Source organism: Balaenoptera borealis, assembly GCF_965194805.1.
Source record: "Balaenoptera borealis genome assembly, chromosome: 9".
NCBI classification, from domain to species: domain Eukaryota; kingdom Metazoa; phylum Chordata; class Mammalia; order Artiodactyla; family Balaenopteridae; genus Balaenoptera; species Balaenoptera borealis.
The window spans coordinates 28,326,945-28,352,585 of NC_138873.1; the positions used below are offsets into that span (position 1 = coordinate 28,326,945).

At 37.9% G+C, this 25,641-nt stretch overlaps 1 protein-coding gene across 25 annotated transcripts in view; it reads left to right on the forward strand.

Annotated features, from left to right (window-relative positions):
• Positions 1-25,641, forward strand: part of AHI1 (Abelson helper integration site 1) — a 218,708-nt gene that overhangs the window by 179,785 nt on the left and 13,282 nt on the right. For 19 of the 25 annotated variants that reach the window (XM_082405630.1, XM_082405619.1, XM_082405617.1 and 16 more), the window contains 3 exons: positions 3,219-3,268; positions 11,997-12,099; positions 23,923-24,095. In XM_082405630.1, the coding sequence (XP_082261756.1) occupies positions 3,219-3,268; positions 11,997-12,099; positions 23,923-23,925 (156 nt within the window). In that variant the 3' untranslated portion in view covers positions 23,926-24,095. Of the gene's footprint in view, positions 1-574; positions 617-727; positions 746-3,218; positions 3,269-11,996; positions 12,100-23,922; positions 25,300-25,641 lie in introns of those variants that run through there. The other 6 variants (XM_082405618.1, XM_082405629.1, XM_082405620.1 and 3 more) reach the window with 5 other exon arrangements.

Genomic DNA, 25,641 nt, shown 5'->3' on the forward strand with positions numbered 1-25,641 from the left:
AGTTAAGTGGCTTACTCAGGCCACATAGAGAGTTAATGACAGAACCAAGATTAGAATTTAACCAACAGCCCTCGTTGTTGGGGTTTTTTTCTTTTCAATAAAAATTCCTACAAAGTGGGTATAAAAAAATTGCAGATATTAATTCTTTGGAAAAGGTAGATATCAGGAGGTATATAAATAGCTTTAAAAATAGAGCTCTACTATATCATAAATTTGCCTTATTTAAAGCTGGTGTGCTACTGCAACAAACATAGATTGAACATTTACTTAATTTTACATTCATTCTTCAAGTTTATAGAAATATTTGGGGGAGTTGTTTGCATGGCCCATTTCTCTTTTACAAAGTTATTTATGAGTTGTTTCTTCTTGGTAAATCTCCGTGTAATCACTGGAGGCACTGAAAATCATTCCATTAATCATTCCTTTCATGTTTGTCTCACTGCATCTAAACTTAAAAGCATCACTACGAAGTTGTGAGGGTTTGGGAAGCAAGAGTCTCCAGATTCTGATCCTTTCATTCATCTCCTTTGCTTTGCTCATCTTCCTCTCTTCATCCCCTCCTCTCCAAATCAAGGGTATCCATGAAGAGGAAATGAAGTCACAAAACAGCTGAGAGGTGTGTGTGGACAAGAGGGAAAGAAGGGCAATCATGCTCCTTGGCCTTGATGGGGGGGTGAGGGTGCTTATGGGCTGATTGTCTCATAGCCTTGGGCTTTTTTGTTTAAAGATAAAGTGAAACAAAACAGCTCACAGAGACACTTCCTTCTTCCCCCTCCTTCTGCCTCCATACCCATATGGCGCGCTGCTGCTGAGACCAAGGAATGAGTGAGTAAAGGTGTTGAGAAGTGAAGTATTGGTCCTAAAGAAATAAGTGTCCTTTTACAGATCAGTGTCAAGACTTTGTAATGTGGATCTCCTACTAATTTGTGATTCATAGGATTTGAACATAGGTTAAGCCAACCTTTGCATCATGAAAAAGGACTTGGATATGCCCGCTACAGTAATGCAGTAATACAGTAGGAAACAGGGCAGGAACCATGTTTAACCTGCTTAAGACAGACTTTCTGAGGACATCACAGCACCCATTTCATATGAAAAGACTATTAGAAGCAGGTTTGGTAAGACCTGCACATAGTAATATGTTGTTACTCATTTGTCAGGGTCACAACAAGCAAGGAAAAGTAACACTGACGTAACAGTGATGTATAATTCAGTCTGACTTCCCTTCCCTAAACCTCTGGAGTAGACTTATATTCTGATTAGAGCCATTATGTTGGGTTTTTCTAATCCAGTAGTTTTACAACATTTCATATACAGTTGGCCTTCTTTATCCACGGGCTACGCATCTAAAGAGTCAACCAAACATGGATCGAAATTATTTGGAAAAAAAATTCCAGAAAGTTTCAAAAAGCAAAACTTGAATTTGCCATGCTGGCAACTATTTGCATAACATTTACATTGTATTTACAACTATTTGCATAGCGTTTACATCATATTAGGTATTATAAGTAATCTAGAGATGATTTAAAGTATACAGGAGGTTGTTAGGTTATATACAAATACTACATTATTATATGAGGTACTTTAGCATCTGCAGATTTTGGTATCTGTGCAGGTGGGAGTGTCCTGGAACGAATCCCCCTTGGATACTAAGGGCCGACTGTATATACATGTATTTAAGGTAAGGTGTTGCTCTTGCCTTGGGCAAAGAGAGAGAAGTAATACTTAGACCATGTAAAAGAAGCATCTGACCTTTAATCTGATGGCTGTGTTTGGAATTTATTTCATAAGTCTGGGGAAAAAAACTGAAGAAATTCAGTTACAGTTGATGCTTTCTGAGAGGTTTTGACGGTTTTCTTCTGCTCTATGGGCTTGAGGGCAGGTAGACTATTCTGCAGTCTGCGTTAGTCCTTGAATTTAAATTTTCTATGTGTTTGTACTTTTTTCCCCAAACACATTTTAACTGAGTCAGATCATCTTCAAATAGTCGAGAAAAATCCAAGATTGGTTCTTTTGTTGTTCTTTGAAATAGCCTCACTTACTACAACGTTCAGGTTTTGCCACTAAGTCTCCTTGCCCTTTAACTCTTGTTTTCATTACATGCTTGATTTAAAGCTATATAGCCAGCAATAATATTACATAATTATGGTCCAGAAAAGTACAAAATCCTCTTGAAATCTTTATGATAAGAAAAGTAATACTTGTTTAAAGGGACTCAGTGCCAAATCTTGCTGAAATCTGATTGTGAAGGAGGAAATCCAGAAAGGCAAAACAAGTTTCAGTAGAGATAAGACTGGGAAAGCAGTAGTTACTCAAAGAAGTTAAGACTGAAAGAGACAGTTGTACTCCTTGTCTTTCATTTCATTTTGGTTTTTTGTTTTCTGGGGTTTTAAAACTTTAATTAGGTAGATATGGTATATCTCTTTCATTTGTATGTAATTCAAAACTTTAACGTAGTAGTGATTTATATTTTCTATGTGAATTTTAAGTAGATCCTTTCCATAACATGTAATTATCTATAAAAAAAAAAATTTGCAAGTCTGTCTTATAGCAAGATTAAGTTGATTTCTAAACTACTGTCTTATATCAACCACCATTTTCCACAGTATCCTTTCACTTGGAATTAATGTTCAAACTCTAGAGGAACTATCTAACACTCAGAGTATAATCTGGCACCACTGAAAGTGCTTATTTGATTTTCTCATGGAGGTGCCATTAATAAAACAGATATACTAAGCAAATTTTGTAGATTCAAAAGAGCTTGCAGATTAAGATTTAAAGAGCTTGCAGATTTAAAGATTTAAAGAGCTTGCAGATTCAAAATTTTACACATAGTTCAGTGAGTAACACCATGAAAATACAGTGTACTGACAAGATTACAAAGGAAAGATGCAGTGTTGAAAGGTAAATTTAGAACTTAAGTAATATAACATAGTATTACTGAATTAATTTAGGCTGACTCACAACTGATTCTTTTTGCCACACACCTGAAAGCTCACTTTATTTACGAAGAGCGCTTAACCAATCTGGAGAGCTGTTTCCTTGGTTTTCCATGGGAGTGAATAGACAGACACTTGTGATAGACATGCTGATAGACACTTGTGTTCAGAACAGGCATGCTCTCTCCTCATTCATCCAGTTGGTGGGTTTTCAGCATGTGAATATTGCCTGTGTTGTCTTCTGTGATTTGTGATTTACTCTTTGTTCTTCTTTCACAGCAGTCATTCAAGTCCCAGGATTTCAGACCGGGCTCAGAGTCTATGACACAGTAAGCAGCTTTTCCTCCTAAATAATTTGCAGTGATAAATAGTTGTTGTTTTTTTTAAGGACAATTTCTCCATTTCCCTCTTCATAACACCACACTAAAAAAATTATGAAATGCCTATTTCGAGGCATTAAAGAAAAAAAGCTAATACCCAGAACATTATCATTGTATATGTCTTAGAAATGCCTAATGTAAATGAGCAATTTTTGAAGTATTTATTTTAAAAGATCTCTAGGAAGTTTTTGTATTTTTTTGATACTTGCTATATTACTTGATAACATAAATAGAAAATCTCTCTCTTACCTCAAAAAAAAAAAATACCAAAAACCTTTGCAAAGCACTTCTCAATTTTTATCATTGCAGATCATTTTGTACGTAATTTGAAGCCCTGACTTCATATTCACACGTCACTAGCAAACTATCACATGAGTGTAACAACCTTGAACAGCTCAGGTGTCTGCTATGCCCTCCCATCCCACCGCCACTTTCCCCACGTTGGGTGCATGCCTACACACATGTGCACACAGAGAATCCCTGCTGAACGTCCTTCAGGAAAATATTGGGTTGGCCAAAAAGTTCGGCGGTTTCCGTAACATCTTACAGAAAAACCCGAATGAACTTTTGGGCCAACCAATATTTATTCGTTAACCCTGCTATGCACTTTGACATTTTGAAGAATATGTCTCTTCCAGTTCAGAAATTCTGATTTAAATGACACTCTAATTTACAGGAATTATCAGATCAAACCGTGCATTATTTTATAATATTTCATTCTACAGATGAAAGACAAACAGAATTTTTAAATGGTATTTAAGAGTCACAGAATCATGACCTAGAAGATCCCTTAGAAATTCTACATTCCCTCTGTTTTACATTCAGGAAAACTAAGAGGAAAGACCTTGTGCAAATGTCACAAGGCACATTTATGTCAGCGCTTGAACCAAGCAAGACCTAAGTCTCCTGATTCTCAGACTACCGGGGTGTGTGTGTGTTTGTTTTTTATACTATATTCAGTGTTATTAGGCTCCTTGGTAAGATACCATTTTGTTGTAAGTTTAAAATATCTTTCTTTTTGAGAGATAAAATTATATTGATGATTATATGATTATATATAGCCCTGTATTACATCAGAGCACAGCCACTCACATTATCACATTTGAGTCTCCCCATTTCCCTGCAGACCATTGCTCTGACCCCTCTTTTGCATGTGGAGAAACATGATCTGAGGGAGGTAGTAAGAGGCAGACCCAGTAACAGAACACAGATCCTGTGTTTCCCAATCTGCTGTTCTTTCCATGCTTTCTCTCTGCCTGTCACACGACACAAATACACATCCCAGGTCTTTCAGTTTTGTGTTTTTGTTATATCTGCCAGGTATGTTTTCAGTTCCCATCTCTGAACAATTGAAATTTTGCGTAATAGTTGATCATATAATAACTGACTCTGAGGAATATATTCAATGACAGATCACCCATGTAAAAAATACGCTGGGTCAGTGAGGACAAACTCTGTTTCAACAACCAAAAATGACCATATTTTAATACATTATGGGAACAGTCCTCTCTATGAACATTTTTATAAAATTTTTTAGAACTTTTATCTAATATGTGAATGAAAGGTTCTGTAGTCACTCTGACTACTTTGGATATGTATTTTCAGGTGACAGAGAGATCCACACAATGCTCTCCAGATTAAAATTCAAAAAAGCCTCAAAAACCATCCCAGCTTGTTTCTAAGGCTGTCAGGGTAGCTTGGCTTCTCTTTTTGAACATAGAGCACTTAAGAAGCTTCTGAAAATAAATTTTCATGAGAAGTTCAGATATGTCTAAATGCTCAAGTTCATCTAAAGCCTTTGGGCTTTCCCTGTACTCATAATTTCTTAGAAGTAAGGATGAATTAAGATACATTTCTCATGACTTAAGAACTGTAGGCAAGTTGAAGGTGGAAATACTATAGCCCAGTATGTCATTTCTTTATTTCTCTAATTTACTGAAATGAGTCCATTGTACCCAAGTAAATGGATAGAGGCTAATTTTTTTGTTTCTTTGCAGCCTTGCCATTCAGTTACTAACATCTGCTCATTAGTTGGTTGACCAAACTTTGTAAATGAGCCGCATAGGACTGCCTCTCACCACTTTCCACTTGAATTTCTTGTCTCATTTATACTTTTTAATTTTTTTTCAGAAATGTCAATCACTTCTGTGCAAACAATTTTTACACATTTTAATAAAGCTACACTCTCTTATCTTAAAAAGATACCAAGAAGAAACTTTTATAGGTTAATTTAAAAGCATTTTCTTGAAAGTCTTAAACTTTTACCTTTTGTATCTCATGCCCCTATGATGTTATGATCTGCTGCCCAAGTCAGAGTTTGTAATGAAGCTTCTACAAATATGTTATAATCCATAATTAGTATTAGTGTTCCCTAGTTACTAATATATTTTATCTTGAGTTTGTTGGGGTTTTTTTTTAAACATAGAATGCTTTATTTCATTAACAGGTTTGGTCAGAGAGAAGTTAATTCAGATGGTCAATAATATTAAAGGCCTTTATTTGTGAACATTCATATGTGAACTGAATGAATGAATGAATGCAATCTCTTCTTAATGTAGTGCAGCCATAAGTGTTAACTCCAAGTATCCGATCTCTCCTCCACTATATATTTTTCCATCTTTATAATAATCCTATTCCAGACTTCTTCAGTTTCTTCTTCTTTTCATGAGAAGAAATTAGTTTACCTTTTTCCCCTAAAATACCCTACTACTTGCAACTTTTTTTTTTATTTCTTCTTTTGATTATTCACTTTTCAGCCTTTTTCTCCTCCTCCCATTCCCTGCCCTTTCTGATATCAAAATTATCCATTGTCAGGTGTGTGACATCACAGAGTTCCTTATATATTCTAAATATGTTCTTTATCAGATACATGATTTGCGGATATTTTCTCCCGGTCTCTGTTATGCCTTTTCATTCTTTTAACAGTAGCTTTTGAAAAGCAAACTTTTTTTTATTTTGATGAAGTCCAATTTGTCAATTTTTTTCTTTTATATATCATGCTTTAGTATAGTATCTAAGAAACCTTTGCCAAAGTTACAAAGGTTTTCTCCTATGTTTTCTTGTAAAAGTTTTATAATTCAAATTGGTTTCATATTTAAGTCTATGATCTGTTTGTGTTAATTTTTGTATATGATGTGAGGTTTGGATCAGAGGATTCTGTTTTGTTTTGTTTGCATTTGGATATCCAGTTGTTCTAGCATCATTTGTTGATAAAACAGCCGTGCCTCAACTGAATGGTCTTTGCACCTTCATTGAAAATCATTTGTCATTATAAGGGTAGGTCTGTTTCTGGACATATTCTAATCCATTGATCTACTTCTGTCTTTACACCAGTAACACACGGTCTTGATTACTGTAGTTTTATAATATGTCTTGGAATCAGGTATTATTGGTCCTCCAGTCTTGTCCTTTTTTAAAGTCGGTTTAACTATTCAGGGTCCTTTGTATGTCCTCATCAATTTAGAATAAGTTTTTCAGTTTCTACAACATAGGCTTCTGGAATCCCAATTTGTATTACCTTGAATCCAAAGATAAGTTTGGGGAGAACTGACATGTCGACTTTCAGTCATCTGACTCATTAACATGAAATATTTCTCCATTTATTTAGGCCTTCTTTAATTTCTCTCAACACTGATTGTTAGTTTTCAACGTATAAGTCCTGCACATATTTGGCTGATTGATTCCTGCATATCTCATTGTTAAATGGTATTATTTTTCAATTTCAATTTGCAATTGTTTGTTGCTAATTTATGGGAATACTACTAATTGTTGTATGTTGATCTTGTATCATGCTACCTTACTAAACTATCTTGTTAGTTTTAATAACTTTTTGGTAGACTTCACCAGGTTTTCTATATAGATAGTCATACATATAAAAGCCAGTTTAGCTTCTTCTTTCCCAATCTGGATGCCTTTCCTCCCTCCCTCCTTATTGCACTGGCTAGAACCTCCAGTACAATGTTGAATAGAAATGATGAGAGTATATATTCTTATCTTCTTTTGTCCTGAAGGGAAGTGAGTGGGAAAGCATTAAGTCTTTCACCACTAAGTATATCATCATAGGTTTTTTAATAAATGCACTTTATTCCTTCATTTCCTAGTTTGCTGAGAGTTTGTATCAGGAATGGATGTTGGATTTTTGTCAGATGCTTTTTCTGCACCTACTAAGATAATCATATGATTTTTCTTTTTAAATGTGCTAATATGGTAAATTACATTGGTTTTCAAACGTTAAACCAACTTTTCATTCTTTGAATAAACCCCACTTAGTCATGGTGTGTTATCCTTTTTATAAATTGGTGGACTTGATTTGCTAAAATTTTATTTAGAGTTGTTTGTATTTTGTTCAAGAGAAATATGGGTCTATAGTTTTATTTTCTTGTACTGTCTTAGTCTGGTTTTGCTATCAGAGTAAGCTGGCTTCATGGAATGCGTTAAGAAGAATTCCCTCCTCTTCAGTTTTCTGGAAGAGTCTGTGAGGATATGATATTACTTTTTCCTTTTGTAATTTCTATTTATTTATTGATATTCTCTATTTGATGAGATGTTGTTCCCAAACTTTCTGTTAGTTCTTTAAGTATGGTTTTCTTGAGTTCTTTGAATGTATTTATAATAGTGGATTTCAAGTCTTTGTCTAGAAAGTCTGATGTCTGGGCTTCCTAAGCGACCGTTTCAGTTGATTGCTTTTTCCCTTGTATGGTGCATACTTTCTTGTTTCTTTGCATGTCTTGTAACCTTTTATTGAAAACTGGATATTTTGAATGATAAAATGTGACAGCTTTGGAAATTAGATTCTTCCCCCTCCCCAGGGTTTGTTGTTGTTGCTACTTATTGTAGTTGTTTGTTGTTTGTTAACTTCTCTGAACAAATTCTTTAATTCTTTAGTTGTAATGTGTTTGTCCACAGGAGTCTTTGCTCAGTTATATTAGTGATCAGCTAATAATTGGAAACCGATTTCCTTGAACACCTGGAACCAGTAGGTCCCCCAGTCTTGCCAGGCAGGGGCTCTGTGTGTTCTGTGCACACCTTCAACACCCAGCCAGTCAGTTGACACCTCTGTCTTAGCCTTCACTTCCTGTTGGCATAGAGCGTTAAGGTCAGCCAGCGGTGAGGGCTTAAGGCCTTCTCAGGTCTTTCCTGTGCATGCACACAGCCCTACACATGTGTAAGACCTTCTAGACCCCCAGGACTAAGTCTGAGCTTTTCAAAACCCTCATGGACAGCTTATTCCCCCAGCTTTTCCTTTAAAGCTTTTAGTTAGTCTGTTGTTTGCCTACTGTTATCCACCACTCAGGCAGCCCTGAAGTTAATTGTAATTGCCTCCCAGGGAAAAGGCAAGCTCTAAGATAAGTCAAATGCAGACAGCCTTACAAGTGGTGTCTTCCAGGAAACCACCAAACAGGTCAGATAATGACAATTCCTTGGGAATGAGGCTTTGAAAGAGCTCCAGCCCTGTTCTGCTTCTTCCAGTGGCTGCCAGTTTGCTGGCTTTCACCATAAACACAGGCTCTTCTTTTCAAGGTACCCACAGAGCCAGACAGTGGGGATGGGATAAGGTAAGTTAAAATGCCACAAAGCTCACTGTTCTTACCAAGTGTCAACCGTTCTTCTTGAATAAACATTCTCTGGGTTACTACAAGCTATTGGCTAATTTCCAGAATCTAAAAAAGTTGATTCTAACCATGCTTGCCAGTTTTCTCATAGCTTATTTGGAGGAGAAATTTTTCAGAAGTCCTTATTACACCACCATTTTTACTGATGTCACTCTATTTCTTCTTCAGATGTTGTGTAGACTCACCAGTAAAGCTATCTGGGCCTGGAGTATTCTTTTATGGAAGATTTTTAACTACAAGTTCAATTTGTTTAATAGAAGTGGAGCTATTAAGGTTATCTATTTCTTCTTATATAGGCATTGATAATTTGTATCTTTCAAGGAACTTGTCCATTTCATCCAAGTGGTTGAATTCATTGACATAAAGTTGTTCATAATATCCCCTCATTATCTTTTTAATATTGAAAGAATCTGTAATAATGTTGCCTCTTTAATTCCTAGTGTTGATAATTTATTTCTTTACTCTGTTTTCCTCAGTCAGCCTGGCAAATGGTTTATCAATTTTATTGAAAAGAACAGCTTTGTTTCGTTGATTTCTCTTTATTGTTTATTTATTTTGTTTCATTGATTTCCACTCTGATCTTTATTTTTGCTTCTTTGGGGTTTAATTTGTGCTTCTTTTTCTAGATTTGTTAGGTGGGACTCGAACCGTGTTTAGTCTAGGGCTAATTATTCCTCACTACTGATACAAATCCCTTTTGCGTATTCTACCCAATGCGTTCTGAGTTGTGAGGTTTTCCATCCTGGCTGATGGGAATAGGTACTGTCCCTGGCCTCGGGAAATTTCCTCAGCTGTATATTCTCACCTGTACTCTGCTGAATACTTGAGGAGAACCTTTGCAGGTCTCCAAGTTCTCTCACTATGAAGCTGTCTCCTCTCTGGTAGTCTGTGAACTATAGCCTACCTGGTCTCCTCAGACTCCTAGCACTCACTCAGGGAGTCCGCCAGGCTCTACACAGTTTCCATCCCCCTGTGCTGTGGCCTGGAAGCTCTCAAGGCAGTAAGCTGCGCAGTCATAGGGCTCATCTCATTTATTTTCCATTTCTTGGGTATCACTTTCCTTTGTTGCCTATGATTCAATGTCTTGAAAATTATTTCATATGTTTTGCCCAATTTTTTTGGTTGTTTTAGGTGAGCAGTAAATCTGGTCCCTGTCACTTCATCTTGGATGCAAGCAAAAGTCCAGATGTTGTATTTTTCAGGGTAGCTTTCTGTTAGATCATATGTACATTATGAGAAAGAAAAGGTGGAGAGGATCACACGGTCTGATTTTCCCACAGTGATCAGGGAAAGCCAAAGATGTAAGATAGCATTTAAGTCTTAAAAACCATGTAGAGACAGGGTGAACAAAAAGAAAAGGACCTAGAAGTCAGAAGGATGGCAGGAGCTAAGGCGCAATTGCATGGAAGTGCCTGGAATACCCTGAGACTAGCAGGGTACTCTACAGGGTGGGGGAATGCACAGACCAAAAATTTTTTTTTTTTTTTTAAATTGGGCCTGCCAGCAAGATACAGTCCAGGTCCACTGTGTCTGTAATCTTACCAGTTGCCCAAATACAAAGATTTCACATAAATGTAGATTTCTTATTTCTTTTGAAGTTCTGGACCACAGCTCCACATTCTTTGCTGGCTTCCATCCACTGGAGCTGAGTTAGTGGTCGCCTCCCTAAGATGAGTCATCCACTCTCCAGATTACCAGGGTCCTGCCGTATTATTCCTGGCTTGCTTTCCTCGCTCTCCTTGTCACCCTGGCAACCACAGACATTTGAATTTTTACTTTAATGCTAAGGTGTAGGTTCCCTGGAGATAGGCAGTAAGTTATCGATGCTTTTTGCTTCAGAACTCAACTTTTCCCTTCTCTCTCATCATTTTCCTCCTTTCTAGACGTACTTTATTTGTTCTTTCATCTTTGTGGCTTCTGACCCTTTTCCTTCTCAGTCATCTGACTTCATTTTACTTACTTAGACATCTCCATATTAGTCTTTTCGGGCTGCTGTAACAGTACCACCGACTAGGTGGCTTAAACAATGTAAATGTATTATTTTCATAGTTCCAGAGGCTGGAAATTCAAGATCAAGGTTCCAACAGGGCTGGTTTCTGGTGAGGCCTCTCTTCCTGCCTTGCAGGTGGCCAGCTTCTTGCTGTGTCCTCACATGGCCTTTCCCCTGTGCATGTTTGGAGAGAAAGAGCTCTCTGGTGTCTCTTCCTCTTCTTATAAGGACACCAGTCCTGTGGCTTAGGGTCTCACCCTTATGACCTCCTTTAACTTTAATTACCTCCTGAAAGGCCCGATCTCCAGATATATTCACTTTGGGGGTTAGGGCTTCAACCTGTGAAAGAATACAATTCAGTCCACAGCAGTCACTGTTCAGTCCTCCTTATTGCCTGATTTTGAAATTCTTGTACCTTTTTCAAGCTCTGTTGTGATGTCTCCCACCATTCCTAGACATCCTAGAAAGGGGGCACTGCCTTCCATTCTTTGAATTTCCCTTTCTTTTATTGTCTTTGTATTTTCTTTTTTCTAACATAACTTGCATTACTAAACACTCATCCACAAAATATTTGTTTTCTATGTTATTGTTACTGTTGAACCATTGGAAAAGTTGCATTCCCCATCCCACAGGTCAGGATATCACTGTTTTCTTATGCATAAACTTCCTTCACCCCTTCTTTGTCAGTAAGGAATCTCCTGCTCTTTTACACACACACACACACACACACACACACACACTTTCTTCTATTTAATTTGATAAAAACTTCCTGGTTTTTCCCAGGCAGCTAGTATTTTTCTGAAAGAAGTAAAATTTATTTTATTCTTGTCCCTTCATACAGTAAAAAGGAGCCCAACCAGCTAAGGTTTATTATCTCTACGTTATTTTCAGTGACTCCCTGCTGCCCACCCACATATATAATTGCTCATATCATCTGTCGAATATTTTTCTCTCAGATCCTCCCATTTATCTCCCCTTTTTATTCCCACTGCCACTTGCCTAAATCCGAGCCCCATCTGAGCTGTTGCAGCAGCTTTCTCACTGGCTCCTTGTCTCCAATCTTCCCCTCCTGCAGTTCTGAGGTGGGCAGAGAACAGAGCCTTGAGGACCGCAGACACATCATGGATATGCAGGGGAAGAAGAACGAACAAACCAGCCGGAAAGTCACCCTCATAGAGGTAAGAGGAAACCAGGAGACAGTCATGTCACGGAGTCAACAGGAAGGTTTAGGAAAGGCATGGTCAACAAGGACAAATATCAAAGACAGCAGAAGTAGAATAAGGACTGAAAAATGCCTTTGGGATTTGCAACCAAGAGGCTGTTTGTGACCTGGGAGAAGACGGTTTTGAATGGAGGGTCCTGAAAGCATGAGTCAGATTGTCTCCAGCCCATAGGGAGAAGGCCCGTCAGGAAAGGCTGCTTCTCCCAGAAGTTGGACTTCAAAGGAAAGAAAAAGCTGTGCAGAAACTAGTGGAAAACACGGGATGTAAGGAAGATCTTTATACAGGAGGGAATGACAAGAATATTTATAACCCCAGAGCAAAGAGCCCCTTGAGAAGAGCCAGTCAAGGTATAGGATAAGGAGAATAATTAAAAGAGTAGAATTTGAAACAAGAAGGTGGGGCTACTTTTTCCACTGAGACAGGCAAGTGAGACAAAATGAGTTTGAATGATGATGTTTTCTGGTGAGAGATAAAGTATAAGAAGGACAGGAAAGGACTCTCTAAAGAAGGCGGCCTTGTTTTCTCTGTTACTAGAAGTGAAGATTGTCTGCTGAAAGTGAAAATGTTAAGCTCTATCACGTACACTTTTATGAAATTGATACTTAATGAGAATTAGATTCAAATTTTTCATAAGTATTTTTAGATTTTGATGGCAAAAAATAAAATCTCATTATACAGAAAGTTTTTAAATCAATAGTTTTATAATCATGGTGTTAAGGAATGACTTTTTATCATTGATACCAGAATCAGAGAACATATTTTGAAACAGGTTTTTAGCTCTAAATAATAGAAACTTTAAAATCATTTATGTCAAAGAGAAAAAAATGCCATAAACAGAATCTAAAAACAACCAGTAAGCTGGGATCAGGAAGAATTTCACAAAATATGTGACAGACGAAGCGTTAATACCCTTAACTTATAAAAAGCTCTAAAAAGTCAAAAGGGAAAAGAAGTATATCAGTAGGAGAACTGTCAAACAAGGTGCATAGGACATTCTTAAAGGGATATATATATATATATATATATATATATATATATATAAAAATAGCAGTGAACATATGAAAAATGTCCAATTACAGTGATCAAATTAAAACAATAAATGAGATGGTATTTTTCCCTCAGAAAATGGCAGCAAGCTTCAAACTGATACAACCTTGTGTTCATGAGAGTGTGGGGAAGTGGCTTTCCTCATATGCTGCTGGTAATAGTATATATTAAAACAATCCTTTGTGGAGTATACCTTGGTAATACTTGTTTATTTTAAGTTTTCAAATTGTTCATGTCTTTTGACCTGAATATTCTACTTCCAGGAATTTAATGTAGGAAAATGTTTAAGTATACATGCAGAGATTCAGTTAAAAGGCTACTCCTTCAAGCAGTGTTTTGAAAATAGAAGGAAAAATATTCAATTTCTATGAATAAAGGATTGATTAAATTATTATTATTATTTTAATTTATTATCATTTATTTTTTTTGGCTGCGTTGGGTCTTCGTTGCTGCGTGCAGGCTTTCTCTAGTTGTGGCGAGCGGGGGCTACTCTCCGTTGTGGTACGCGGGCTTCTCATTGCGGTGGCTTCTCTTGTTGCGGAGCATGGGCTCTAGGCGTCGGGCTTCGTTAGTTGTGGCACGAGGTCTCAGTAGTTGTGGCTCGCGGGCTCTAGAGTGCAGGCTCAGTAGTTGTGGCACACGGGCTTAGTTGCTCCGTGGCATGTGGGATCTTCCCGGACCAGGGCTCGAACCTGTGTCCCCTGCATTGGCAGGCGGATTCTTAACCACTGGGCCACGAGGGAAGCCCAGGATTGATTAAATTATGAAACATTTATATAATAGAACACCATGTGACAATTTCAAATAGTGAAAATATTATAGATAGAAGTATGTTCATAGATGTGGAAGGAATGAAAAATTTTTAAGTTAAAAAAGGATGATTATAAAATAGTTTTTATATAACATATGCATAAAATATGGAACAATATACATCAATAAATGTCAGTAGTTATCACTAAGTGGTGGAATTGTAGTGATTTTTTTTCCTTCATTTTACTGTGTGTATTTTCTAATTTTTCTACTCAGCATATATTGATATATATACACACTTGATCATTTCTTTATTTTTCTTTGCTTTTTGTTTTTTGAATTTTATTTATTTTTTATACAGCAGATTCTTATTACTTATCTATTTTATACATATTAGTGTATATATGTCAATCCCAATCTCCCAATTCATCCCACCCCGGCACCCCGCGTTCCCCTCTTGGTGTCCACACGTTTGTTCTCTACATCTGTGTCTCTGTTTCTGCCTTGCAAACCAGTTCATTGTACCATTTTTCTAGATTTCACATATATGTGTTAATATACGATATTTGTTTTTCTCTTTCTAACTTCACTCTGTATGACAGTCTCTAGGTCCATCCACGTCTCTACAAATGACCCAATTTCGTTTCTTTTTATGGCTGAGTAATATTCCTTTGTATATATGTACCACATCTTCTTTATCTATTCGTCTGTCGATTGGCATTTAGGTTGCTTCCATGACCTGGCTATTGTAAATAGTGCTGCAATGAACATTGGGGTGCATGTGTCTTTTTGAATTATGGTTTTCTCTGGCTATATGCCCTGTAGTGGGATTGCTGGGTCCTATGGTAATTCTATTTTTAGTTTTTTAAGGAACCTGCATACTGTTCTCCATAGTGGCTGTATCAATTTACATTCTCACCAACAGTGCAAGAAGCTTCCCTTTTCTCCACACCCTCTCCAGCATTTGTTGTTTGTAGATTTTCTGATGATGCCCATGCTAACTGGTGTGAGGTGATACTTCATTATAGTTTTGATTTGCATTTCTCTAATAATTAGTGATGTTGAGCAGCTTTTCATGTGCCTCTTGGCCATCTGTATGTCTTCTTTGGAGAAATGTCTATTTAGGTCTTCTGCCCATTTTTGGATTGGTTGTTTGTTTTTTTGATATTGTGCTGCATGAGATGCTTGTATATTTTGGAGATTAATCCTTTGTCAGTTGCTTCATTTGCAGCTATTCTGAGGGTTGTCTTTTCATCTTTTTTATAGTATCCTTTGTTGTGCAAAAGCTTTTAAGTTTTATTAGTTCCCATTTGTTTATTTTTGTTTTTATTTCCATTTCATTAGGAGGTGGTTCAAAAAGGATCTTGCTGTGATTTATGTCATAGAGTGTTCTGCCTATGTTTTCCTCTAAGAATTTTATAGTGTCTGGCCTTACATTTAGGTCTTTAATCCATTTTGAGTTTATTTTTGTGTATGGTGTTAGGGAGTGTTCTAATTTCATTCTTCTACATGTAGCTGTCCAGTTTTCCCAGCACCACTTATTGAAGAGGCTGTCTTTTGTCCATTGTATATTCTTGCCTCCTTTTCAAAGATAAGGTGACCATATGTGCATGGCATTATCTCTGGGCTTTCTATCCTGTTCCACTGATCTATATTTCTGTTTCTGTGCCAGTACCATACTGTCTTGATTACTGTAGCTTTGCAGTATAGCCTGAAGTCTGGGAGCCTGATTCCTCCAGCTCCATTTTTCTTTCTCAAGATTGCTTTTGCTATTCGGGGTCTTTTGTGTTTCCATACAAATTGTGAAATTTTTTGTACTAGTTTTGTGAAAAATGCCAGTGGTAGTTTGATAGAGATTGCATGAATCTGTAGATTGCTTTGGATAGTATAGTCATTTTCACAGTGTTGATTCTTCCAATCCAAGAACATGGTATATCTCTCCATCTGTTTGTATCATCTTTAATTTCTTTCATCATTGTCTTACAGTTTTCTGCATACAGGTCTTTTGTCTCCTTAGGTAGGTTTATTCCTAGATATTTTATTCTTTTTGCTGCAGTGGTTAATGGGACTGTTTCCTTATTTTCTCTTTTAGATTTTTCATTATTAGTGTATACGAATGCAAGAGATTTCTGTGCATTAATTTTGTATCCCGCTACTTTACCAAATTCATTGATTAGCTCTAGTAGTTTTCTGGTAGCATCTTTAGGATTCTCTATGTATAGTACCATGTCATCTGCAAACAGTGACAGTTTTACTTCGTCTTTTTCTGACTTGGATTCCTGTTATTTCTTTTTCTTCTCTGATTGCTGTGGCTAACACTTCCAAAACTATGTTGAATAATAGTGGTGAGAGTGGGCAACCTTGTCTTGTTCCTGATCTTAGTGGAAATGGTTTCAGTTTTTCACCATTGAGAACAATGTTGGCTGTGGGTTTGTCTTATATGGCCTTTATTATGTTGAGGTAAGTTCCCTCTATGCCTACTTTCTGGAGGGTTTTTATCATAAGTGGGTGTTGAATTTTGTCGAAAGCTTTTTCTGCATCTATTGAGGTGATCATATAGTTTTTCTCCTTCAATATTTTAATATGGTGCATCATATTGATTGATTTGCGTATGTTGAAGAATCCTTGCGTTCCTGGGATAAACCCCACTTGAGCATGGTGTATGATCCTTTTTATGTGCTGTTGGATACTGTGTGCTAGTACTTTGTGGAGGATTTTTGCATCTATGTTCATTAGTGACATTGGCCTGTAGTTTTCTTTTTTTGTGACATCTTTGTCTGTTTTTGTATCAGGGTGATGGTGGCTTCATAGAATGAGTTTGGGAGTGTTCCTCCCCTGCTATATTTTGGACGAGTTTGAGAAGGATAGGTGTTAGGTCTTCTCTAAATGTTTGATAGAATTTGCCTGTGAAGCCATCTGGTCCTGGGCTTTTGTTTGTTAGAAGTTTTTTAATCACAGTCTCAATTTCAGTGCTTGTGATTGGTCTGTTTATATTTTCTATTTCTTCCTGGTGCAGTCTCGGGAGGTTGTGCTTTTCTAAGAATTTGTCCATTTCTTCCAGGTTGTCCATTTTATTGGCATATAGTTGATTGTAGTAATCTTTCATGATCCTTTGTATTTCTGCAGTGTCAGTTGTTACTTCCCCTGTTTTCATTTCTAAGTCTGTTGATTTGAATCTTCTCCCTTTTTTTCTTGATGAGTCTGGCTAGTGGTTTATCAGTTTTGTTTTTCTTCTCAAAGAACCAGCTTTTAGTTTTATTGATCTTTGCTATCATTTCTTTCATTTCTTTTTCATTTATTTCTGATCTGATCTTTATCATTTCTTTCCTTCTGCTAACTTTAGGGTTTTTTTCTTCTTCTTTCTCTAATTGCTTTAGGTGTAAGGTTATGTTGTTTATTTGAGATGTTTCTTGTTTCTTGAGGTAGGATTGCATTGCTGTAAACGTCCCTCTTAGAACTGCTTTTGCTGCATCCCATAGGTTTTGGGTTGTTGTGTTTTCATTGTCATTTGTTTCTAGGTATTTTTTTATTTCCTCTTCGAGTTCTTCAGTGATCTCTTGGTTATTTAGTAGGGTATTGTTTAGCCTCCATGTGTTTGTATTTTTTACAGATATTTTTCCTGTAATTGATATCCAGTCTCATAGCGTTGTGGTCGGAAAAGATACTTGGTACGATTTCAGTTTTCTTAAGTTTACCAAGGCTTGATTTGTGACCCAAGATATGATCTATCCTGGAGAATGTTCCATGAGCACTTGAGAAGAAAGTATATTCTGTTGTTTTTGGATGGATGTCCTATAAATATCAATTAAGTCCATCTTGTTTAATGTATCATTTAAAGCTTGTGTTTCCTTATTTATTTTCATTTTGGATGATCTGTCCATTGGTGAAAGTGGGGTGTTAAAGTCCCCTGCTATTATTGTGTTACTGTCGGTTTCCCCTTCTATGGCTGTTAGCATTTGCCATAAGTATTGAAGTGCTCCTATGTTGGGTGCATAAATATTTAGAATTGTTCAATCTTCTTCTTGGATTGAACACTTGATCATTATGTAGTGTCATTTGTCTCTTGTAATAGTCTTTATTTTAAAGTCTGTTTTGTCTGATATGAGAATGCTACTCCAGCTTTCTTTTGATTTCCATTTCCATGGAATATCTTTTACCATCCCCTCACTTTCAGTCTGTATTTGTCCCTAGGTCTGAAGTGGGTCTCTTGTAGACAGCATATATATGGGTCTTGCATTTGTATCCAATCAGCCAGTCTGTGTCTTTTGGTTGGAACATTTAAACCATTTACATTTAAGATAATTATCGATATGTATGTTCCTATTACCATTTTCTTAATTGTTTTGGCTTTGTTATTGTAGGTCTTTTCCTTCTGTTGTGTTTCCTGCCTAGAGAAGTTCCTTTAGCATTTGTTGTAAAGCTGGTTTGGTGGTGCTGAATTCTCTTAGCTTTTGCTTGTCTGTAAAGGTTTTAATTCCTCTGTCGAATCTGAATGAGATCCTTGCTGTGTAGAGTAATCTTGGTTGTAAGTTTTTGCCTTTCATCACTTAAAATATGTCCTGCCACTCCCTTCTGGCTTGCAGAGTTTCTGCTGAAAGATCAGCTGTTAACCTTATGGGAGTTCCCTTGTATGTTATTTGTTGCTTTTCCCTTGCTGCTTTTAGTAGTTGCTCTTTGTATTTAATTTTTGATAGTTTGATTAATATGTGTCTTGGCGTGTTTCTCCTTGGATTTATCCTTATGGGACTCTCCACGCTTCCTGGACTTGATTGACTATTTCCTTTCCCTTATTAGGGAAGTTTACAACTATAACCTCTTCAAATATTTTCTCAGTCCCTTTCTTTTTCTCTTCTTCTTCTGGGACCCCTATAATTTGAATGTTGGTGCGTTTAATGTCCCAGAGGTCTCTCAGACTGTCCTCAATTCTTTCCATTCTTTTTTCTTTATTCTGCTCTTCAGTAGTTATTTCCACTATTTTATCTTCCAGGTCACTTATCCGTTCTTCTGCCTCAGTTATTCTGCTATTGATTCCTTCTAGAGAATTTTAAATTTCATTTATTATGTTGTTCATCATTGTTTGTTTGCTCTTTAGTTCTTCTAGGCCCTTGTTAAACGTTTCTTGTATTTTCTCCATTCTATTTTCAAGATTTTAGATCATCTTTACTATCATTACTCTGAATTCTTTTTCCGGTAGACTGCCTATTTCCTCTTCATTTGTTTGGTTTGGTGGGTTTTTACCTTGCTGCTTCATCTGCTGTGTATTTCTCTGTCTTCTCATTTTTCTTAACTTACTGTGTTTGGGGTCTCCTTTCTGCAGGCTGCAGGTTCGTAGTTCCCGTTGTTTCTGGTGTCTGCTCCAGTGGCTAAGGTTGGTTCAGTGGGTTGTGTAGGCTTCCTGGTGGAGGGGACTGGTGCCTGTGTTCTGGTGGATGAGGCTGGATCTTGTCTGTCTGGCGGGCAGGTCCACATCTGGTGGCATGTTTTGGGGTGTCTGTTGCCTTATGATTTTAGGCAGCCTCTCTGCTAATGGGTGGCATTGTGTTCCTGTCTTGCTAGTTGTTTGGCATTGGGTGTCCAGCGCTGTAGCTTGCTGGTCATTGAGCGGAGCTGGGTCTTAGTGTTGAGATGGAGCTCTCTGGGAGAGCTTTCACCGTTTGATATTACGTGGAGCTGGGAGGTCTCTTGTGGACCAGTGTCCTGAACTCGGCTCTCCCACCTCAGAGCCTCAGCCCTGACTCCCAGCCAGAGCACCAAGACTCTGTCAGCCACACGGCTCAGAAGAAAAGGGAGAAGAAAGAATGAAAGGAAGAAAGAAAGAAAGAAGAAAAGAAATTTACTAAAATAAAAAATAAAAAAATTTTTAAAAATGAAAGAAAGAAGAGAGCCACCAAACCTAAAAACAAATCCACCAATGATAGCAAGCGCCAAAAACTATAGAAAAAAAAAGAAAAAAAGAACGGAGAGACAGAACTGTAGGACAAATGGTAAAAGCAAAGCTATACAGACAAAATCACACAAAGAAGCATACATATACACACTCACAAAAAGAGAAAAAGGAAAATATATATATATGTCTATATATATAAAAAAAAGGAAGATAGCCACCAAATCAATAAACATATTTACCAATGATAATAAGCTCTAAATACTAAACAAATATAAACGTGAAACCAGAAACAAGTTAGATGCAGAAAGCAAACCCCAAGTCTACAGTTGCTTCCAAAGTCCACCGCCTCAATTTTGGGATGATTCATTGTCTATTCAGGTATTCCAGAGATGCAGGGTACATCAAGTTGATTGTGGAGATTTAATCTGCTACTCCTGAGGCTGCTGGGAGAGATTTCCCTTTCTCGTCTTTGTTCGCACAGCTCCTGGGGTTCAGCTTTGGGTTTGGCCCTGCCTCTGCGTGTAGGTCGCCTGAGGGCGTCTGTTCTTTGCTCAGACAGGATGGGGTTAAAGGAGCAGCTGATTTGGGGTTCTGGCTCCCTCAGGCCAGGGGGAGGGAGGAGCACGGATGCGGGGCGAGCCTGCGGCAGCAGAGGCCAGCGTGACATTGCGCCAGCCTGAGGCGCGCCGTGTGTTCTCCCGGGGAGGTTGTCCCTGGATCACGGGACCTGGCAGTGGTGGGCTGCACAGGCTCCCGGGAGCGGCGGTGTGGAGAGTGACCTGTCCTCGCACACAGGCTTCTTGGTGATGGCAGCAGCAGCCTTAGCGTCTCATGCCTGTCTCTGGTGTCCGCGCTGATAGCCACGGCTTGTTCCCATCTCTGGAACTCATTTAGGTGGTTCTCTGAATCCCCTCTCCTTGCGCACCCTGAAACAATGGTCTCTTGCCCCTTAGGCAGCTCCAGACTTTTTCCCGGACTCCCTCCCAGCTAGCTGTGGTGCGCTAACCCCTTCAGGCTGTGTTCACGCCGCCAACCCGTCCTCTCCCTGGGATCCGACCTCCGAAGCCCGAGCCTCAGCTCCCAGCCCCGCCCACCCCGGCGGGTGAGCAGACAAGCCTCTTGGGCTGGTGAGTGCTGGTCGGCACCAATCCTCCGTGTGGGAATCTCTCCGCTTTGCCCTCCGCACCCCTGTGGCTGTGCTCTCCTCCGTGGCTCCGAAGCTTCCCCCCTCTGCCACCCGCAGTCTCCGCCCGCGAAGGGGCTTCCTAGTGTGTGGAAACCTTTCCTCCTTCACAGCTCCCTCCCACTGGTGCAGGTCCCGTCCCTATTCTTTTGTCTCTGTTTTTTCTTTTTTCTTTTGCCCTACCCAGGTACATGGTGAGTTTCTTGCCTTTTGGGAGGTCTGAGGTCTTCTGCCAGCGTTCACTAGGTGTTCTGTTGGAGTTGTTCCACATGTAGATGTATTTCTGGTATATTTGTGGGGAGGAAGGTGATCTCCACGTCTCACTCCTCCGCCATCTTGCAGGTCCCTCATGTTTTGCCTTTTAACTCTGATTAAATGGTAAGTACTTGCAGGCAGGGGCTATAGCATGCTCACGTTTTCTCTCCCCAGTACTTAGCCTGGTGTCTGGCCACATAGTGAAACTTCAGGGAGTACTCATTGGATTGAATTTCTTGTGGAGTAGGGCCCAGTATTTTTAGGAATCTTATTTTTCACACATAACATACCCACAAACACTAACCTGGTTTCATACTCATTTTCAAAATCCTGCTATGATATTTTCCTTTCTCTTTTCATATGATTTGCCTTTATCGGCCCTCACTCTGTTACTCTCTCCCTCTGTTATGTTACGGGGATACTTTATGAGGAGATACCACAGAGAAAGCTTGGATTTGTTTTCATGCTGGTGTCTTGGTTAGATGACATCTCTTCCCTTGTCAACAAGTCTCTGCTGCCTCTTAGGTGTTCGGTCCCTGTGCTGTCAGCAGCCATCATCGTGCTGCTCTGTCCCTCTTGCTTGTTCCCTGTTGTCAGAAGGGGGCTTTCCTTGTCCAAGGTGTGCACTTGGCAGTCTCTTCTCCTTTTCCTTTTATTCTGTCCCCTTTCTCCCTTTCATAGATAGTCTTTGTCATTCTGTATTCAGTGTTCCTTCCTCTTCTTAGTCTGAGTCATTTCCCTTAAATATGTTATCTTTACTGCCTTCTTTAGCTTTTTCCAGTTAAGTTTCTCTTCAGGTTCCCTCTCTTGAGGGTCCTCCTGGCTCCCGTGTTTACTTCTCACAATGCAGCCTCAGTCTGATTGATTTAACTTGTCCTACTGTCTTGTGCAGGATCCATCTCACTCATTTCCAGCTGTTCTCCTCCTCCTCCCCCTCCCTTTTCTGTTTTTCTTCCTCGGTTTTGTCCTACCACTATTATAAACTCCTCCTCTCACCCTGTTTGCCTCGTTACTCCTCTAAGGTCCTTTACCTTCCTCACTGTTCCTTGCAGAACAGGGTCTGCAAGGAACAGACCCTGTTTATAGGGTCTCTGGGTGACTTGTGCTCAGCATCCATTGGAGCTTTTTCTTCCCCACTTTTATCAGACCCTAATTTGAGGCAAGTTTTATATGCTGTACCTGTATACACACCAGGACAGTGTGATGCCCTTTTTTGCCCCTGGTGAGATTGTACCTTGCCTCACCATAGCTGTACCATTTTATAGTCTACCTTAGTTGCATTTGTGAGCATGTTCACTTGAAACATTTCGGGGCTTCTATATATTATATAATACTGGTTTAACAAATTTAAAATCAGAAAACAAAGACTGACAAAAGATTATTTTTCCCTCATATGGAAAGGTAGTACAACCATTTATTTAAGATTGGGCCATAAACCATAGCAGAAAAGAATATGAAAAAGAATGTGTGCGTGTATATATATATATCCATATATATATATATATACACACACACACAATATATGTATAACTGAATCACTTCGCTGTACAGCAGAAATTAACACAACATTGTAAATCAAATATACTTCAATAAAATAAATTTAAAAAGTAAAAGATTGGGCCTGTCCCTAAAGGCACAGATGTTCCCTAACCTTCCAGTTTAGGGTTAGGGAATGGTTGTTAGCACATCCTTTTTTGCCATGATGCTCTAGCCTCTACTTTTCTCAGGAGTGATCAATGGAATTGACCACCACCTAATCAGATTGCCATAATCCTTAGGCTGAAGTTTGTTTTCTAAGAGCAACCAAATGTTAAACCCTTTCTGTTCAGAGGAAAGACAACAACAGTTTTGTGTAAGTCCAGATACTCATCACTGATATGTAAATAATTGCATCAAAAAATTTCAGGCTCAACCCCTAGTTTATCACCCTCTAGTTTTGGTGTACTTACTACATGGTCTCTAAAGAAGCAACATCTTGTTTCATCTGCCTATTGGTTCTTGATTTTTATTGATGGTATAATTTGTTTTATTTCAAAGCTGCATGTAGATACATAGTTAACCATCACTATCTTTGTCAATCAAAAATGACACATAACATTTTTTGGATTTATTTGAAAAGCTGTAATAGTTTACTCACTTCTAAAAGTAGACACAGCCATAGACTAAATGAAAGAGTGCTGTTTAATAAAATGGCCTATATGCTTTCCAATCACTAACCCTGAAGCATCTTCCATGATATTTTTTTTTCCAGTGAATGAAGAATGTTATAAACTCTGATTGCCTGCACTTAATTTCTGGAAGTTACTGAGGGTTTGCAGTGCTTATTGTCTGTATTTGAGAAATGTATTTCTTTTTTGCTTAAATTAACTAGTCAGTGCTGGATCAGACCTTAAGCAACTGCTGGTGATGCTAAAATATGTTAATTTAACTGTATGTTCAAGAGGCAAGCTAGAAGTTAATTCTAGAAGTTAAACTAGAAGTATGTTCAAGAAGACAAATTAGTATTTTGGTCGTGTGTGTGTGTGTGTGTGTGTGTGTGTGTGTGTTGCATAGTGTGTTTTATTACTTGTGCTGTTGTCTGGGCATGCCAAGATTTGTTGTAACTAGAAGACATTGTTTAAGTTCATTTAGTACATTTTGTGTCATTCTCTCCTAGTAAAGAGCTGAAGAAGAATGAAGAGGCAAAGAGCCAAATATACAGAAATGAAATGACAAATTAAACCAAATGGAATTTCTCTTCAGAGTTCAGAAATTTCAGATGGCCAGGAAGAAAGGAAGGCTCTTCTATTTCTTATCCTTATGAAAGAATCTAGAAAAATCAGAAGCAAGGTATGGGTGGAAAAATAAATGTGGCCTTTTGAGCTTAATTGTTATAAACCATTGTGTTTGCTGTTGATCAAAGTATTGGTACTTGTATTTATTAGTAACTGCATCAAAATTACATTACCATTCTTGGAAAAATCAATAAAGAAAAACCATAATTGCCACGCAGCAAATATGAGGAAAAAGTGTTTGCATTGTTAGGATGTCCGTAAAGTAATCATTTAATATTGTTATATCTGTAATGTGGTTATATGTGTGATGATATGCTCAGAATATGAAATATCTGCTATTGAAACTTAACTTTATTTAAAATAAAGATAAGCAGCTTCAGGATTTTGTGTATTCAAAATGGTGCAAGTAAGAAAGGCATTAAAAGGTAACAAATGTGTTTGTTTTGAATGAATCATATGTGTAAATTGGTACACATAAACTAAAAGTGGTTTTTGGCTAGACTGGCAACAGTGTTCCAAATTTTTTTACCTTTAAAAAAAAGCATTTCATCTTGAAGCATATAAGTGATTTGTAGGCTTAACATTGTTTAATATTTATTTTAGTCTTAATACTTGTTTTTAAATGTTTACATTGCATTATTTATTTCTTTAGTTCCAGAGTAACAGTGTCATTACTATGTGACTATATATTTTGAAGTGAGATATTATAAAATGGGAAAGTTTATCTCTTTGTTTTTCACTTGACTCTTCTTAAAACTGTGTGATTTTAAGTCTGTCAATAAAATATTTAACTTCAAGAAGGTCAAAACTAATATAAAATTAGAAAACTTATTTACCAAATTAGACAATTGATTCCATTAAAGTAAGAAGTGAGAAAAACAGTGCTGGGCATTGAGGTGTAAATTTTGCCCAGATGTATACCTGATGTGAAAAATTTTCTAGTAGAAATATATTTGACTCTTACCCCTGCACATGTTGTAGAGGCATGAAAATTGGTAAACATGCCCCTGCTGTGTAGAACTTGGGGGGAGGGGGGCATTTTTGAAAGTGGTGAGTGGCATTGATGACTGCTGAAGCCCTCAGCCATCAGCACAGAAATGTGTTCTGATAGTACCAAGCTCCACTGTTCTGGATGCACACGTCTGTGCTTCAGGTACAGCTGGACCCAGCCAGCTTGAGTCACCCTTGTACAAGCTTGTTTTTTCTGTCTTGTGAATGCACTTGGTAATTAAAAAAATAAAAATACGTGACTCTCTGCAGTTTCAGCTCATAGTTTTGAGATGTGTGTAGATTCTCTGATTTTGGTTTTAATTACAAAGAATTTCAGCAAGTTGCAAAATGATTTTAAATCAAGATGATCATAAAATAATATGTCAGAGGAGCTAAACATTTGCTGAAATCCCAATGTTCATATGAAAAATAAAGTAAAGGGTTATTTTTATATTGCAACTACTGAAGGCAAAAATAACAATTGAGGCAAACACCAGGAAAAGTTGTTTCTACTCAAAGCCCATTTCTTTTCTTTTTTGTCCTGTTGACAAAGCAAGACTTGGGTTATGTTCGTGAATAGATTAATAAAACATCTTCACCACCTTCTAAGA